Genomic DNA, 18012 nt, shown 5'->3' with positions numbered 1-18012 from the left:
TACAAGATGCACTGCAGGAACTCACCAAGCCTCCTTAGACAGCATCTTCCAAACCCACGGCCACTACCATCTAGAAGAACAAGGGCAGCAGACACATAGGAACACCACCACTTGGAAGTTCCCCTCCAAGCCACTCACAATCCTGATGTGGAACTATATTGCTGCTCCTTCACTGTTACTGAGTCATAATCCCTTCATCAATGACCCCTCTGCATGGACTGCAGCGGTACAAGAAGGCAGCTCAACGGCAGCTTAAGGGAAATTAGGGATGGGCAATAAATGCTGATGCCTACAACCGATGAATGAATTAAAACAACTTAAAAATACTCAGATATTTGTGTGTGTCTGCGTGTTGTGTGTGCATGTTGTGCATGTGTCTGCGCGGTGTGTGTGTCTGTGTGTGTATCTGCATGGTGTGTGTGGTGTTTGCGTGTGTGTATCTGCGTGGTGTGTGTGTGTCTGCGTGGTGTGTGTGTGTGTATCTGCATGGTGTGTGTGTCTGCGCAGTGTGTGTGTCTGCGTGGTGTGTGTGTGTGTGTATTTTCACACCTGAATATTTTCAGCACTTTGTTTTTAAGCCAGTTGAACACACCATCAGTTTCAGTGATGCTGGTTAAGTGATAAATCTTGGCCTGGCCGTTGGTTGGCTCTTCTTCATTTTGGTGTTGTGGTATTTTATATATGCCCAAGAGGGGGAAAGTGGGGATTTAATATCTGATCCCAAAAATGACACCACCTGGAATACCAATCAATTTTTTTTGTTCAAATCTCTGGACCATGATAACCCATACCTTTCTGAGTGTGTGCTGCTAACTGAGTGATGGCTGACACAAAACAAAACTTAAAAAATACCTGGAAAAACTCAGCAGGTCTGGCAGCATTGGCGGAGAAAAGCACAGTTGACGTTTCGGGTCCCCGTGACCTTTCAACAGAACTAAGTAAAAATAGGAGAGGGGTGAAATATAAGCTGGTTTGGGGGGTGGGGGGTGGTTGTTGGGACAAGCAAGCAGTGATAGAAGGCTGACGCCTGTTGCTAACTCAGAACTCGAGGCTTGTCAAAGGTTTCCCAAAGGCTTTCTTAACCTCATCTGAAACCTGTTTCAATTTATCCCTGAAAAATGATAATGGAATATCCTTTATCTGTACATCAGAAAATTGAACACATCCAAAAACCAAATGTTTTTTAATCATGTTAATGAAACAGTGTAATATTCTGTTACAGGTGTAATAAGGGTAAACAGGTAAGAATTAAGGTGTGAGAGAGTTGGCAAATGGAGAAACAACCTAGTATTTGTACACTATAGCTAGCCTAAACTTATTGTAATGTAAGTAGGCCTCAGCCTACCATATATATGGCACCGAAACGCAATCTGCTCCAAGGCTTTTGGATAAAGGATACTCAACCTGTACAAAGATTGGTGCAAATGAGATATTGGAGCCTAGGGCTTCAGTTAAGCTTTTCTGTGCTTCCTGGTACATCATTGAAAGCTTGTTGCTTCAGGCTTTGACACCAGCTTTAGCAAATTCCGAATCAGAAAACATGTTGAGTTTGGCTTTTTTACTTAAGATTTTTGACAACTTTACCTTGCAGCATAGTGGCTGGGACTTGCTATCTGTTGAACCATAACATCACAAATACAATTGTCAAATCAATATTCAGTGCAGCTCATGTCCCCAAAGTTTTCAGCTGCTTTTGCAACTTCACTTAATTGTCACCTTTAATTGCACTGATTGAACTTGAACTAATACTAACCGTGGAATTAAAGGGGAAACTGATCTGAGAATTATATAAGAGTACTTGTATGTGCTGTGATGTCAGGCAACAGAGCATGAATTCATTACACCTCATTGTATGCTGTGTGTGTTTTATAAAAAGTCAACAGTATAATTATGAATTTCTAAAATTCTGTTACAGTAGCTGCTTAATTCAATGTTCTTGATTTATTTAGTCTTCTGTCCTATTCTTAGTTTTGGTGATGTTGTGCCTTATGGGCATTGCCCTTTACCCAGACCTCTTAATAAAAACAACTTTTAACATCTGTGACCCAATTTTGAAACTATCACAAGTTATGCCAATCTCTGAAAGATATTAAAAAATGTTAAATTCATAAGGACCAAACCTTGACAAAGTGGAAGTGAGGTACCATCTGGACGGTATTGAGCCATAGAGGTCAGAAAGACTCAAGGGCTGATTTTTAGACTCTGCTTATCCAGCTGAACTCTGATGGGCAATACCCTATTTATGTGATGCTAAAATTTCACAAGTATGGGCATTTGTTCAACTTGGATGTGATCCCATCCATGGTGGAGCAACCTGTTGACGTTCACTGCCTGGCTTTGCACATGAAGGATGCCAGTGGCCTGAATCACTGGAGGCTGCCTCTGAAGCAGTAACCCATCAAAGACAGGAGTGAAGAAAATTAGAAAATATTATTTTTAAAAACTTCCAGTCGCTTTAATTGGACAATAGTGAGATGGGTAATTTAGCACTTGTCCTAAAACGTGCCAGAGAAGTAGGTAGTATTACATGTTTTCTGTTTGAGGTTTGTTATGGTGATATACTGTGTATAATCTATGATCTGTTGATGCTAATTTTATGTAGAAAGTCGGAGTTCTGTTTACCAGAGTTCTCTTGCCTTAATGCATGTAAAATAAGTGACTTGTCAAATATTTTTTGACTGTTAATTTTTACTTCTTTCTGTCTGTTTTTATTTTTACTTCCCCTTTAGTTCCTTTGTCTCTGTCTCGTACCTTTGCTGTCAGCAGGACTGAATCACTGGCTGGCTCACCAGGTAAATTTGTACAAATGTGTTCTTACTGTGCTTGTTAAAGCTGCAATTTGCACACAAATAATTTATTTCAATATTAAAATGAAATCTTTTCAGTATTTGCAATATACTATTATTGCAAGGGTCCGGTAAAAAGAATCTTAAAGCTACAATTCAATGATGGAGTCCTCAGCAATAGGTCAATCCTTCAGCTTGTTTTATATTGATTAAAACATGCACTGACATCCAGAATAATCGGTACTATGGAGGGAAATACCTGCAATGGGCTGAAATTTTCCAGGCCTGCAAAGGTGGCTTTGGAGGCAGGTTGAGAGGAAATTGGGAAAGATGTGTGGTTGGTTGGTTTCCTGCTGCATCCCTGCCTTCAAGCACTTTTCCTCGAGGCAGACAAGTGGGTTTGATGACTACCTCCCAGCAGGGACAGGACTTTATTTAAGGATGGTAATGAGCTACTCATCTTCAATTTTCCAGGCTGCTAAAGATCTCCCCAAGGGTGCACAGGGTCCCCAGTGTGTCAGGAGTCCAAAAATGAATCGGAGGCGGCCTCACAGCAGGAGGTGCAAGCTGCAACTCATTTGAGCATTACATTTATTTATTCAGTGGTAATGCCATTGAATGTCATGGGGTGATGGTTAGATTCTATCTGGAAAAACTCAGCAGGTCTGGCAGCATCGGCGGAGAAGAAAAGAGTTGATGTTTCAAGTCCTCATGACCCTTCGACAGAACGTCGACAGAGTTCTGTCGAAGGGACATGAGGACTCGAAACGTCAACTCTTTTCTTCTCCGCCGATGCTGCCAGACCTGCTGAGTTTTTCCAGGTAATTCTGTTTTTGTTTTGGATTTCCAGCATCTGCAGTTTTTTGTTTTTTGTTAGATTCTCTTTCGTTGGTGCTGGTCATTGCCTGGCACTCGCGTGGCGCGAATGTTACTTGCGATTTGTCAGCCCAAGCCTGGATATTGTCCAGGTCTTGCTGCATTTGGACATGAACTGCTTCAGTACCTGAGGAATCGCGAATGGTGCTGAACATTGTTGAATTATCAGCGAACATCTCCACTTCTGAACCTATGATGGAAGGAAGGTCATTTATGAAGCAACCAAAACCGGTTGGGCCTAGGACACTACCCTGAGGAACTCCTACAGTTTTGTCCTAGAACTGAGATGATTGACCTCCAGCAGCTACAACCATCTTCCTTTGTGCTAGGTATGACTCCAACCAGCGGAGAGTTTTCCCTATGATTCCCATTGACTACAGTTTTGCTTGGGCTCCTTAATGCCACACTCAGTCAAGTGCTGCCTTGATGTTAGGAGTAGGTACTCTCACCTCACGTCTGGAGTTCAGCTCTCTTGTCCATGTTTGAACCAAGGCTGTAATGAGGTCAGGAGCTGAATGACTCTGGCGGAATCCAAACTGAGTGTCAATGAGCAGGTTATTGCTAAGCATGTGCCGTTTGATAGCACTGTTGATGACCCCTTCCAGCACTTTACTGATCATTGAAAGTAGACTGATGGGGGCAATAATTGGCTGGGTTGGATTTGTCCTTTTAGCGTACAGGACATACCTGGGCAATTTTCCACATTGCCGGTTAGATGTCAGTGGTGTCGCTGTACTGACTAGGGGCGTGGCAAGTTCTGGACCGCAAGTCTTCAATACTATTGCCGGAATATTGTCAGGGCCCATTGCCTTTGCAGTATCCATTGCCTTCAGCCGTTTCTTGATATCACACGAGTGAATCGAATTAGCTGAAGACTGGCGTCTGTGAGGCTGGGGTCCTCCGGAGGTTAAATTTATTTGCTGGCAGTAATTCACAAAGGGGATCCATCTGCAGGCAGCAGGCATATACCCTTGTAGCCACCATCGAGACTGATGTCCCTGCTGCGAAATCAGATATTTCCCTCCCATTGAAGGTGCCACCACGGTGCTGCTGCTATTTATGCTGATGGCCAGGCATTACCCACACTGTGAAGGTGACCGGCTGCCCTACCCTAGGGCTGTGCTTATTGGCCCTCCCGATGCTGGAACCAGGTCACTTTCTTTAATAGGATGGGTCCCCTGGAACTTACTTGATTGCCTCTGGGAAGATTGCGTCCATTGTTTGTCACAGCCATTTATGAGTTCCTGACCTAAAACTCATCTGGACATTGGGTCACAACCCACCCAGGGAAATTCAGCTCACTGAAACTGAGGGATAACTAATGACATGCAGAACAGTTGTAGATTTAGCTCAGAGGTACAAGGAAAATTATCAGGTTCCATTGACTTGAATTACAACATGTATTGAACAAAGTGTTTTTTAAAAATTCTTTGATGTCAAGTTTTGTGAATGCTCCTGTGAAGTGCCTTTGGGTCATTATGCAACCTTTAAAGACATTCTACAAAGGCAAGTTGTTGTTTTAATGATAGTGTAAAGATTAGATATGGTGATTAACTGTAACCATTTTATTGTGTATTTCATACCAGGAGCAGGTTAACTAATACAATAGGGAGGATTCCTTGCCTGACTGTTTTAAGTATCTTAACATTGGAACAACAACTTTCCCATCTCACAGTTTAAGGATGTATTTAAATTACCAATTTAGCATTGGTGAAAAATGTTTAACTGGCAGTGTAAATATGGAGTCAAGACCTGGGCCTGACCTAACTCCAGAGCAAAATATAATGTTCTTCCTGGAGATGGGTTCCTTTTGACAACACACAGCATGTAAATTCCATGCAATGTTAAATCTAGTGTACAAAATACACAAATGACTTTTTCGATTCCTAGGCACTTTGTAGACCTATCTAGTACTAATGGAAATGTTGAGAGTTGTTCAGCTTTAGATCTGCCCATGATTCTATCCAAGCATATGCACAACTTTCATGGGCTAGACTACAGTAAAGACTACACTTTTGTGCGTCTAATTCCCTGACCTGCAAGCATGAATCATTTCCATTGAGTTTCTAACTTATGCATCCATATCTACTCTATTGTGTGAAAGTACCTTCCCAATCAGTATTGTACTATATTTAAGGCAACACTTTTCCAGAGATTAGTTTTCTGCAGAATTTGAAATCTGAAATATGTTGAAGTATATCCTCTTCTCCATGGCTGCTGATTATAATTGTCCTCTATGCTTTCCCATCAACTTTGCATAATTTATTGCAAAATGAAATCAAAGAACAGTATAGTAGTGCTAGAAGTGGCAGTGTTTTTATTTGATTGTTGAGGTTCAAATGTTTGCATTGGCAGTCTTCCCATTTAGAGTATGTACAGCTTAGGAACAGGAGTAGGCCATTTTACCAAACCCCCTCACCCCCCGGAACCTGTTTCAGATCTGATGTTCAATCGACTTGAAACAACTTTGTTCCTCTAAGCACACAATAGCTAGTATCTTTGGAGACTAGGTTTAAGGAACCATTGTGGAATTCAAGGCAAAACAGCTGGCCATGAAGCTCATTTCTGATCCAATCTCCAGATTTACCCATATTTACAAATCAATGAGATTTTCTGAAGAAGGACCTCATTCAGAAGAGAGTTACCTCTGTTTCACCTTTAGATTTCGATCATTGTGACTTCACAAGAAGAACTGAGCAGTACCATTGCCCCAGTTGCACAATGAATGCCAGACTGCCATGCTTATTCCTCCACGGCAGCCTGTTTAACTGAGAACTAACTCACTGGATTTTCTTCTTGTATCAAGTTGTTAGAGAATAATGCCATAATCAAGAAGAATACCAATAGAATCCACCGTTTGCCATAATCAAGAAGAATACCAATAGAATCCACCGTTTGCTTCAAAGGATTTATCCTGAATTTCCAAAGAACATTGTTATTAATTGGGATAGTGATCAACCCACTGCAACTAGAAGTGCTGTTGTAATATTTTTTGCACTCCTCTGTTAATGAGGTGTTTTGGTGGAAAAGGTATAGTGGCAAGTCTTATCTACATGACTTGTTTTATCCAAGAGAAAAAGGTTGTTTTTAAACTTGAGTACTGTACTCTGAAATTGAAAAATTCCCAAGTTGGTCATGTTTTCCACAATTATATCATGCGACATGAGAACTACCTTGAGTCATCAACTTTATGGATAACTAATCTCAGTAATATTTACTGCAACAATGGCAAAATATTGCAATGAAGAGTTATTTGCTCTTACTCTTCCTTTTTCCCTTTCCAGCTACAGTTCTCAAATAGGATAAAACCAGCCTTTCTTAATTGAAAATGTTGGGAATGCCTGAAATTGTTATGATCAAGTTCTCGGTCTCTGAGAATTTTAAAATATTTTATACATGCTCATTTTATTCATGAAAAATTAAGTTGTGCTTTTTCAGAGTATTTCAGATGATTGTGACTGGAATTTGACATAGGATGACATGTGGAGAGGCTGCTCCATATATGGGATGGAAAGACTATTTGTTTTCCAATCCTGTAATAACATTTCCACTTACAAGATTCACATTTTTCATTGTTAACTCCTACAATAATAGCAGCTTCAATAAATTCTGTGTTCCTTCAGTTGGCCACTGTAATATTTCAGCTATATTTTAACAACATACAAAATCAGTAATGAAGTACATTTAAAAAATTTTAGAGAACTAATGCTGAGACAGTGGGTTGAATAATACGCGGTGAAAATGAGCTTGTACAGCACCCACTCTAACGGATTATTAGGCACGATGGTGTCGGGTTGAGTTTCCAATATCACACTGGAATGTGATAATGTGGAGGGTGGGCGGGCCTGGAAATTGGGAGCCCGCCCACATTATTCCAATTGATTTAAATTGTTTTGTTAAGCTAATTAAAATGACAATTGATTGTAATATTACATGCTGGAAGCAATAAGATGTTTAGTGTGTGAATCACACCAGATGGGATCTCTTTTTTTAAAAAAAAGATTGCATGGGTGGGTTAAAAGTCACCAGCTGGGTCCTTAGTTTGGCCCAGCACTTCAGTCTGCTGTCAGTGCTGCTATTATTTGCTATTAGAAGCTGTGTTTCTAGGGGTTACCTTTGCTGTTTTGAGGCTTCATTTAGCCTTCCAAAAAGTGCATTTAGACCCTCAACTGCACCTCAGCTTGTCGGTTGTAAAAACATGAGGATAGTGGTCTCTGTGGGAGACACATCCTCCAGTGTGGAGGAGAAGGGAGGACAAGGAGAGGATGAAGAATGCTGCCAGAACTTCAGGGGCAGGATGCACAGCTGGTGGATGAGGAGCAAATCGCTGATGGAGGCAGTATGTTGCAACAATGGAGGCACAGAGCAAGGAATTATGCTGTCAATTGAGTATATAGGTAAAGAATGAGTTAACTTCAAATGTCAGAGACACAGTGCCAGAGGAGACTCAGGCTCTTCAGAGCCATAGTGACCTCTCTCGGAGATGCTGGCAGATGAGATAGTAAAAACTGCTTGGTTGTTCACCCACTGCCAGTAGCTGTAAAGGTGACTCTTCCGCTGAATTTCTTTGTCACTGGATCCTTTCAGGCTGCCTGTGGAGACCTTGGTGACGTTACGCAGCCTGCTGCACACCACTGCATTAAGATCTTTACAGATGCAATGTTCCGAAGGGAAGGGCATTACATTGCATTTTCAGTGGACTGCCACAGCCAGCTTGATCGAGCTAGAGGCTCTGCAGTGATTGCAGCTTTCCCCAGGGTCCAGGGAGCAATAGACTGCACTCATATCACCATAAAGGCTTCAGCAGACCAACCCTGTGCATTCATTAACAGGAAGGGCTATCACTCCTTAAATGTCCAGTTAGTACGTGACCACAATCGAAGAATTATGCAGTTATGTGCTAGGTACCCAGGCAATAGCCAAGACTCCTAAATTCTCCGAAATGCCCAGATGGCAGATATGTTTAATGGACCTGATGCATTGGATGGTTGGCTTTTGGGCGACTAGGGTTACTCTTTGAAGAGATGCTTCATGACACCTGTGAGGGCCACTAGAGACAGCACCACCAGTGCCATCGTCAAGTAGACAATTGGACTACTAAAGATGAGGTCCCGATGCTTGGATAGATCAGGAAGAGCATTGCAAGGCGCACCGGCCAGAGTTTCACAGGTAGTCGTTGTGTGCTGCCCCCTGCATAACCTTGCCATTCAGAGAGGGGATGCTCTGGAGGAAAAGGAGATGCTAGATAGTGGATATTCCTCTGATGAAGTTGAAGAGGTGGTGAGGGAAAATCCCCAATGGAGAGGTGTAAGGGCCTGCACAGGAGTGCATGGATGGCCTTAATAAGACAAGTTCCAACCAGTTAGGCATTCTTGGCCCCTGAGATGCATGTACTGTCTATATCACAGCGGCATTCCATCTAGACTGTGAGCTTACTGAGAACATCCTGACAGCACATTCACCACCTTGATTCCTTAGGCATTGTTGCAACTTGACCAACATTCACTACTGGCAATTCATGAACTTTTTTTCCCCATACATTTCCTAAAGTGCTTACTAGTAAGCTGAATCTCTGCATGAAGGATAATACATTGAAGGTTTATTAACATATTGGCAATGGCCCAACTAATAAGTTCTACAAAACTCACCCATGTGACTTTTGTGACTAATGTGGAGCTTTCTTAATTATTTTCCGTGTGCTGCAGTGTAGTGCTCCCCACGCCACCTCCAGTCCTGTTTCTTTCACTGGCATTGTGGGTCTACATTTCCCAAAATGAGGTGTGACGTTGCTATGGTTTGTATTCTAAGGCACCTTAACTTCAACAGGCCTCCAAGCTCTGGTGAAGAATGCGTACTCAGTGCGATGGTTGGCAGCCAACACGCTGTGCATCTTCTTCAAGTCTAAGGCGAGCAGTACCGCACCCCCCTGCCCCCAAAACCACCACAACACCCCCACAGACATCGGGGCTGTGGGCAGTGACAGTGATGCAAAATGCTGCCTTGGTCTTTAGAGGTACACTCAAGGCTCGAGTATTATTGAGCCTTCCCTATACCATCTTTGCACACTAATACATAGAGTGAGGACTTACTCACCCCTGCAGATTTCAAAAGGTCATTTAGCTTCTTCCTGCGTTGTTTTCAGTTTCGAGGCACCACACCAACGCTGCTGACCTCCACAGCCACCTCCGCCCAGGCATGTCAATGTTTAAGGGAGGTCTCCACTTCCCGTCAACTGACTTCAGGACTTCATGCCTGGTGAGCATAACCTGGTGGAGGGTGCGGAGGGAGTCATCATTGAAATGTGGGACAGTTCTGGACCTTCTTCCCTGTCTCTCCCCTCGCTCCCTTGTATCGACCATCTCTGTAGGAAAACATGCTAGAACAAGCAACTGCTCAATTTTCCAATCCCAACATTATGTAGATGATCAGAATTCATGCCATCTGTTTTCACTGGCCAAAACATTTAATTCTCACAGCTCTGCAGAATTTGACACGTTTTTCAGAATAATAACATTTACCTCGGATAATGCCCGATAATCTTTCTGAAAACAAAAACTTCCTCCTGGCCTGGAACTTCACAAAATCACTGGGTCACCTGACATTGCCCCAGGCCAGGTGCCCCTTTAAATGAGTGGCTGTGACCATCCCCTGGGTCACGGCCTTCGATTTCGACCACCAGACATCCCACCTTCCACATCCAACCGGGCAGGCGAACAATAATCCAGCAACGTCACGGGCTGAAAATCCACCCTGCGGCCATTAATTGGTTTATTACTGTTTTATGCAGCGTGCTACAATGGCTGGGGTGGGAGTCGTCAGTCCATCCACTTCCAGGTGTGAGCCCATCTGCTGAAACACGCAGTATTATTCAGCCCAGTGTTAATAAAATTCAGAAACAGAAATAAAAACATTTTCCTGTATTAACTCAATCTTGTAGTGTTGCATGTTTGCTCTTGCCCTCACCTCTGCCCATTACCTGTTATCTATCTCTATATGGTTGTTGCTTATTCATACATGCTCTCTTACTCTCACGCTCTCTTGCTTTTCCTTTCTTGCTCACTTTCTCTCTTGTCTTCCCCACCCCCCTCTATCATTGCTCCCGTATTTTTGTCTCTGGGCTTTTCCTAACACACTCACTCGTCATTCATTCTTTCTTGTCTTTTTCTTGGGGAATAGCTCTCATCTTCCCAAAACTTTTGTCAATGTTCATAAAATAAAACAAAAACCCTCTTGTTGCTGTTGTCCTTTTAACCAAATGTTGTGTTCTGTGATGGTCCTTCTATCCGGGCATGATATTTGCTTAGTAGACAGACTGCAGTCATACTCTGCTTTATTAATTCTACAGGTTTAAAGTGATTTGTAAAAGAAGCAAATGTGATGAGAAAAAAATTTTTATACAATGAGTGATTCAGGTCTGGAAAGCACTACCTGGAAGTGTGGTGGAGGCAGGTTCAATCGAGGCATTCAAGAGGACATTAGATGATTATTTGAATAGAAACAATGTGCAAGGGTACAAGGAAAAGGCAGGGCAATGGCACTTGGTCATAATGCTCATTTGGATAGTCGGTGCAGACACGATGGGCTGAATGGCCTCCTGTGCCGTTAATACTCTGTGATTCTATGACCTAAACAGGTTACATGGCATGGTGTTCCAACTGTTGTCTCAAGAGTCTAACACATGAATGACTTATGTCAGTGGTACATTGTCATCTGTGCCATTCATTAACATACCTCATCAGTTTACCCTTTATACCATGTGTTGAACTCCCAAATCTCTTTCCTCCCCTATTCTAGTATGTGGCTCGAATAATCTGAGCATATTACCCTTGAAGCAAAAGCAAAATACTGCGGATGTTGGATATCTGAAATTACAGAAAATGTTGGAAACACTCAACAGGTCTGGTAGAATCTGTGGAGAAGGAAATTAGTTAATGTTTCGAATCGATGACCTTTGACTCAGTTCTCATGAAGGTCACTGACCTGAAACGTTAATTCTGTTTCCCTCTCCACAGATGTTGCCAGGCCTGCTGAATATTTCCAGCATTTTCTGGGTTTATTTCATATTGCCACCTACTTTCTAAGCTTCCTTTGCCAAGATTTGTTTTACTTTCCCACACGGTTGGCTACCACCTGGGTCACAGTGATACCCTGCAGCTCTTTCCCTTCTCCAGTCTTTCTGAAATATCCTTTACTTTGCACCGATAAGCATCTAGCACCAGGCCTTGTTAAAAAATTCATTTTTACAGGATGTGGGTTGCTGGCCGGGGCAGCATTTATTGCCCATCCCTAATTGCCTTGAGAAGGCGGTGGTAAACTGCAGCCTTAAACCTCAGCAGTTCCTGTAGTGTAGGTACAGTGCTGTTAGGAAGGGAGTTCCAGGATTTTGATCCAGCGACAGTGAAGGAACGGCGATATATTTCCAAGTCAGGCTGGTGAGTGGCTTGGAGGGGAACTTCCAGGTGTTGTTGTTCCCGTCTATCCGCTGCCCTTGTCCTTCTAGATGGTAGTGGTCATGTGTTTGGAAGGTGCTGCCCAAAGAGCCTTGGTGAGTTTCTGCAGTGTATCTTGTAGATGGTACACACTGCTGCCACTGTGCGTCGGTGGTGGGGGGAGTGAATGTTGTGAAAAGGGTGCCAATCAAGCTGGCTGCTTTGAGCTGGATGGTGTCAAACTTCAAGTGTTCTTGGAGCTGCACTTATCCAGGCAATGGAGAGTATTCTATCACACTCTTGACTTGTGCCTTGTAGATGGTGGGCAGGCTTTGGGGAGTCGGGAGGTGAGTTACTCGCTGCAGGATTCCTAGCCTCTGACCTCATGTAGCCACAGTAGTTATATGGCTAGTCCAGTTCAGTTTCTGGTCAATGGTAACCCCCAAGATGTTGATAGTGGGAGATTCAGTGATGGTAATGTCATTGAATATCAAGGGGCGATGGTTAGATTCTCTCTGGTTGGAGATGGTCATTACCTGGCACTGCATTACTAACTGAATTTCAAAGAGATAATCTACCACTGTCCTGGCCAAATTATTATTCCCTTGTACCCTCTGTTTCGATACACTTAGTCCTATCTTATGCTGTTAGCAACTTGCTGTAATCTCACAAAACTCTGAAGTGTACTAAACAGTGGGGAAGACTTCAAGAGGAATGGATAGGCTGGTGGAATGGGCAGATGAAATTCAATGTAGAAAGTTAATATATGCTAAATGGTACAGTTTTAAAGGGGTTCAAGGAAAGAGAAACTTAGAAGTGCTTGTGCAAAAATCTTTGAAGGTGCAGGACAGGCTAAAAAAAAGCATTAGTAAAGCATTTGGCATTCTGGGTTTGAGGCAGAGAGTACAAAGGCATTGCATGGATACGAGGAAAGAGCAAGGAAGTGGGATTAAATGGGTTGCTTTTCAAAAGGGCCAGCACAGATTCAATGGGGAGAATCTGTGATTCTATGAAAGTGCTCTTGACTCATAGATGTGATGTGAAGAATGCAGTTACATCAAAAGAAATAGGCCCGAATCTTCCAAGGAGCAGCAGTAACCATCGGATTGCCGATCCGCTTAAACCCCTCCACCCCCCATTCGATGCGGCTTCGTGTTTCTTCCAGGGCCTTCCAAATCCGGCTTTCCCAGAAATGTGGAGCACAGTATCCCTTGGAGAGCAATGTCGCAGCAGAATAGAGGCAGGGTGAGGGGAGGAAAGTCAGGACATGCCCCCTTTTTTACAGCGCTAGTTTAAAGATCCAGTTTGAACGTTAGAATCACAGAGCAGAAGAGGCCCTTCGAGTCTGCACCGACATCTGAGAAACACCTGACCTACCCACCTAATCCCATTTACCAGCACTTGGCCCATAGCCTTGAATGTTATGACGTGCCAAGTGCTCATCCAGGTTCTTTTTAAAGGATGTGAGGCAACCTGCCTCCACCACCCTCCCAGGCAGCGCATTCCAGACCGTCACCACCCTCTGGGTAAAAAAGTTTTTCCTCACATCCCCCCCTAAACCTCCTGCCCCTCACCTTGAACTTATGCCCCCTTGTGACTGACCCTTCAACTAAGGGGAACAGCTGCTCCCTATCCACCCTGTCCATGCCCCTCGTAATCTTGTACACCTCGATCAGGTCACTCCTCAGTCTTCTCTGCTCCAACGAAAACAACCCAAGTCTATCCAACCTCTTTTCATAACTTAAATGTTTCATCCCAGGCAACGTCCTGGTGAACCTCCTCTGCACCCCCTCCAGTGCAATCACATCCTTCCTATAATGTGGCGACCAGAACTGTGCACAGTACTCCAGCTGTGGCCTCACTAAGGTTCTCTACAACTCCAACATGACCTCCCTACTTTTGTATTCTATGCCTTGATTGATAAAGGATATGCCTTTTTCACCACCCCACTAACGTGCCCCTCCGCCTTCAGAGATCTATGGACACATGCGCCAAGGTCCCTTTGTTCCTTAGAACTTCCTAGTGCCATGCCATTCATTGAATACTTCCTTGTCAAATTACTCCTTCCAAAGTGTATCACCTCACACTTTTCAGGGTTAAATTCCATCTGCCACTTATCTGCCCATTTGACCATCCCATCTATATCTTCCTGTAGCCCAAGACACTCAACCTCACTGTTAACCACCCGGCCAGTCTTTGTGTCATCCACAAACTTACTAATCCTAGCCCCCTCATAGTCATCGATGTCGTTTATATAAACGACAAATAGTAGGAGACTGAGCACAGATCCCTGTGGTACGCCACTGGTTAGTGAGTGAGTGAATGTTAATGAATGATTGCATGGGTGGGTGAGTGGGTAAGGCAGGAGAGAGGGTCATCAGAGAATTGGGGTCAAGGTGTCAGTGGGAGTGATTGGGTTGTCGGCTCTGCAGTTACCAGGAGTTAGACTAGGTTTTAATTTGTCTAACATTTCCTGCATAACTATTCAGGTGAGTACCACGGAACTGTGACTCTTGTTCAGTGTTGGAGACATTCACGGAGGGTCCTGGAGAGCAGGGGAATTGACCATTGGAAGTACAAACTTTCTGGACAATTCCCACAGAGGTCAGTATGTCAGGACTACCACAGTATCTCGATGTGCATCTTTGGTTGTATGTCTGGTCTCTGTCGATTGGAGACTGGAAGATTTGACCCCTAATCAGAAGATGTTAAAAGTTATCAAATCAATAAATTAAATCATTAATTCAGTTCTTGTTGAGTATTTGACTGTAGGGACCATTGTAATTGATCAGTCAGCATACAATGAAAAGGAGATTAATATTGAGGTTTAAACATTAGACACATCTCCCTTTAGCCCATATAAGGATTGAAACAGTTGTTTGAAAATTGTTACTGATTGTCCATTAGAAAGCAATGTAATGGGATAAAGGTCACCCTAGTTACCCAAATAATTTAGGCATCTTAAAAATGCAGTGAATGTAATCATGACAAACAGGGACTTGATGAATGTATAAAGAATGACGATTCCCTGGCCGTTTGTGTATGAGGTCATGTAATGTCATGTGAAAAATGTTATGTGACACGAAACAAACTCTCATGTGGTATCAGCAAGGACTTCATCTTGCAAGAATTCAGAGATGAAATACTACACCCAAAACATTTTTTTAAAAAAAACCCTTTTCCTATTCTCAGTGTAATCCCGTTTTGCAAACTGCTATGACTCACACTCCTGATCATGCAGGATGGTTATCTATAAATTCAGACACAGAAAGACACCTTTTTGATTGTTTACAGACCCATGTTTAGCTGTCATCGTGGTATTTCAATTTAAAATTCCAAAATAGAGGTTTATAGCAGAGAAGGTGATGAATCAAGTGCTTGTGCTGGCTAATTGTGACTAGCTTGGAACATCTCCAGAAGAGGTTCCACATCTAGATATAAAATAGTCCATCCCCAGAAACTGTTTGGACAAGTCGAGGATATTTTGGAATAGGGATGCCTTTAAGCAGGTGTGTAAAACAGAATCACAGAAAAGAGGCTATTCAGCCCATCTTGTTCATGCTGACTCTCTGCAAGAGAAACTTAGCTAGTTCAAAACCCTGTTCATTCCCTGTAGCCCTACATTTTTTTCCCTCTCTGCAAGTGCTTATCGAATTTGCTTTTGCAAGCCATGATTGAATCTGCCTCCAACAGGCAGTGAATTCTAGATCCTATTAACTCGCTGCGTAAAAAAACTTTCTCCTCCATGCTATTGCTATTCACCTTACTTTGGTATCTTCTCATTCTCACCCTTTTACCAATGAGAACAGTTTCTCTCTATCCACTCTGTCTAGACCCCTCATGATTTTGAACACATCTATTAAATCTCCCTTAACCTTCTCTATTCTAGGGAACACAACCCAGCTTCTCCAATCTATCCACAATTACTAAAGTCCCTCACCCCAGGAACCATTCTCATAAATCTTTTTTTGTCCTCTATAAAGCCTTTATATCCCTCCCAAAGTGTGGTGTCCAGAATTATTCACAGTCCTTCAGTTGAGGCTGAACCAGAATTTTATAAAGGCATATCTCCTTGTTTTTGTACCCCTTTCTCAACCTGCCCTGCTAATGCAACAATTCGTGCACATATATCCCCAGATCTCTGTTCGTGCACCATCTTTAGAATTGTACCCTTTAGTTTATTTTGTCTTTCCTTATTTTCCCAAGGATACTTACCACTTCATACTTAATCTTGTTAAACCTCAACTGCCACGTGTCGACCATTCGACCATCCTTGGAGTATTTCACTATCCTCCTCACAGTTCACATTACGTTGAAAGTTTGAAATTTTGCCTTGTACACCCCTGTCCAAGTTATTAATATATGCATGTGCATATATGTGGGTGGATATGCATCAGTCCAAAAATCAAACATTCACCACTATGCCTGTCTCTTGCCACTCAGCCAACATCGTATCAATATTTCCACTTTCCCTTTTATTTCATAGGCTTCAGCTATGCTGGCAACACTATTGTGTGACACTTTATCAAATGCCTCTTGGAAGTCCATATATACCATGCCAACCACGTTACCCATATCAGTCACCTCTATTACCTCATTAAAAAATTCAATCGAACAATCAAGCTAGTTGCCCAGTGAAATAAAAATAAAAACGGAACTAGGGGACGTGGTTTAAAAATAAGGGGTCTCAAATTTATAACGGAAATGAGAGGGGAAGTTCTTTTCTGAGGGTTGAGAGTCTGGGGAACTCCTCCCCAGAGAGTGGTAGAGACAGGGTCATTGAATATTTTTAAGACAGAGGGAGACAGATTCTCAACTAACTGACAACTAAACATGGATCTGCTGTAAACAATGAAAAAAAGGTGTCTTGCTGTGTCTGAATTTATAAGTAACCATTCTGCACGATCAGGAGTGCTAAGTCACAGCAATTTACGCAACAGGATTACATTGAGAAGAGGAAAAGGCTCTTTTTAAATGGTTCAGGTGCAGTATTTCAATCAAAGGATATTGGGGGTAGGCAGGATAGTGGCATTGAGGCCACAATCAAATCAGCCATGATCGTATTGAATAGCCGAGCAGGCTCAAGGGACCGAATGGCCTATCCCTGCTCCTAATTCGTATGTTCATATGTATGTACAAAATTAGTTCTGTTTAAATCTTTTGCCAACATTGTCCATGGATTTTTCTGATTGCAGTGAGTGTGCCACAAAGCATTAAGACCACAGCCGGTGTTAATTGCTGTGCAAACCAAATCCCAGAGAGAAGCTTGGCTTACTTTTTTGCATTCTGAAAACAGGAAGTAGACATTCCGATCTCAGCAGCAAGATGTCCAATAACACTTGGGATTTTAAAAATTAAAAGTAAAAGTTTTATTGATAAGAATAAAAGAAAACTTAAATACACGAGATTACAGTTACACAATTAAGGCTAGTCTTCCAAAACATTCCCCCAAAACTCTCTACTTGGTCAACCCACAGATAAACACCTTGCAGGCAACACTCACTTATAGATGTCTAACTATGAAGTTCAGTAATGTTACATAAGGCAAACTGCTATAGCTTCAATAAAGGCATACCACATGACCTCTACCCCCTTCCACTCTGCAGTGGAATCCATTTCAGAGTAAAACTGCTTGTTTCTTGTTATGACTGACTTGCCTTTGATATTCAAACCAACTCTCCACTTATCTAAAAATACAAATGTTGGATCTAACCTTTTTACTTACTTGTACCTCAAGCTTAACACCTGTATCCTTTTCATGTAAATCAACCCCCCCCAGACAACCTGACTCCCATCAATCTCTTGCCCAGCTTAATTAAATCACACAAGCACACACCCCAGCCTTCTTTACATAGTAACACACTATTCCCCAAAAATATTAAAATAACATCCATTCTCACACAAGTGTGGCACTAACCATA

The 18012-nt window shown here is 42.5% G+C and overlaps 1 protein-coding gene across 1 annotated transcript in view; it reads left to right on the top strand.

The window, feature by feature from the left end:
• Positions 1-18012, top strand: part of LOC121289701 (metal transporter CNNM2-like) — a 215658-nt gene that overhangs the window by 180987 nt on the left and 16659 nt on the right. Inside the window, exon 8 of the mRNA XM_041209326.1 lies at positions 2730-2792. Within this exon, the coding sequence (XP_041065260.1) occupies positions 2730-2792 (63 nt within the window). The remainder of the gene's footprint in view (positions 1-2729; positions 2793-18012) is intronic.

Source organism: Carcharodon carcharias, chromosome 17, assembly GCF_017639515.1.
Source record: "Carcharodon carcharias isolate sCarCar2 chromosome 17, sCarCar2.pri, whole genome shotgun sequence".
NCBI classification, from domain to species: Eukaryota; Metazoa; Chordata; class Chondrichthyes; order Lamniformes; family Lamnidae; genus Carcharodon; species Carcharodon carcharias.
This window is presented reverse-complemented; position numbering and strand designations above follow the sequence as displayed.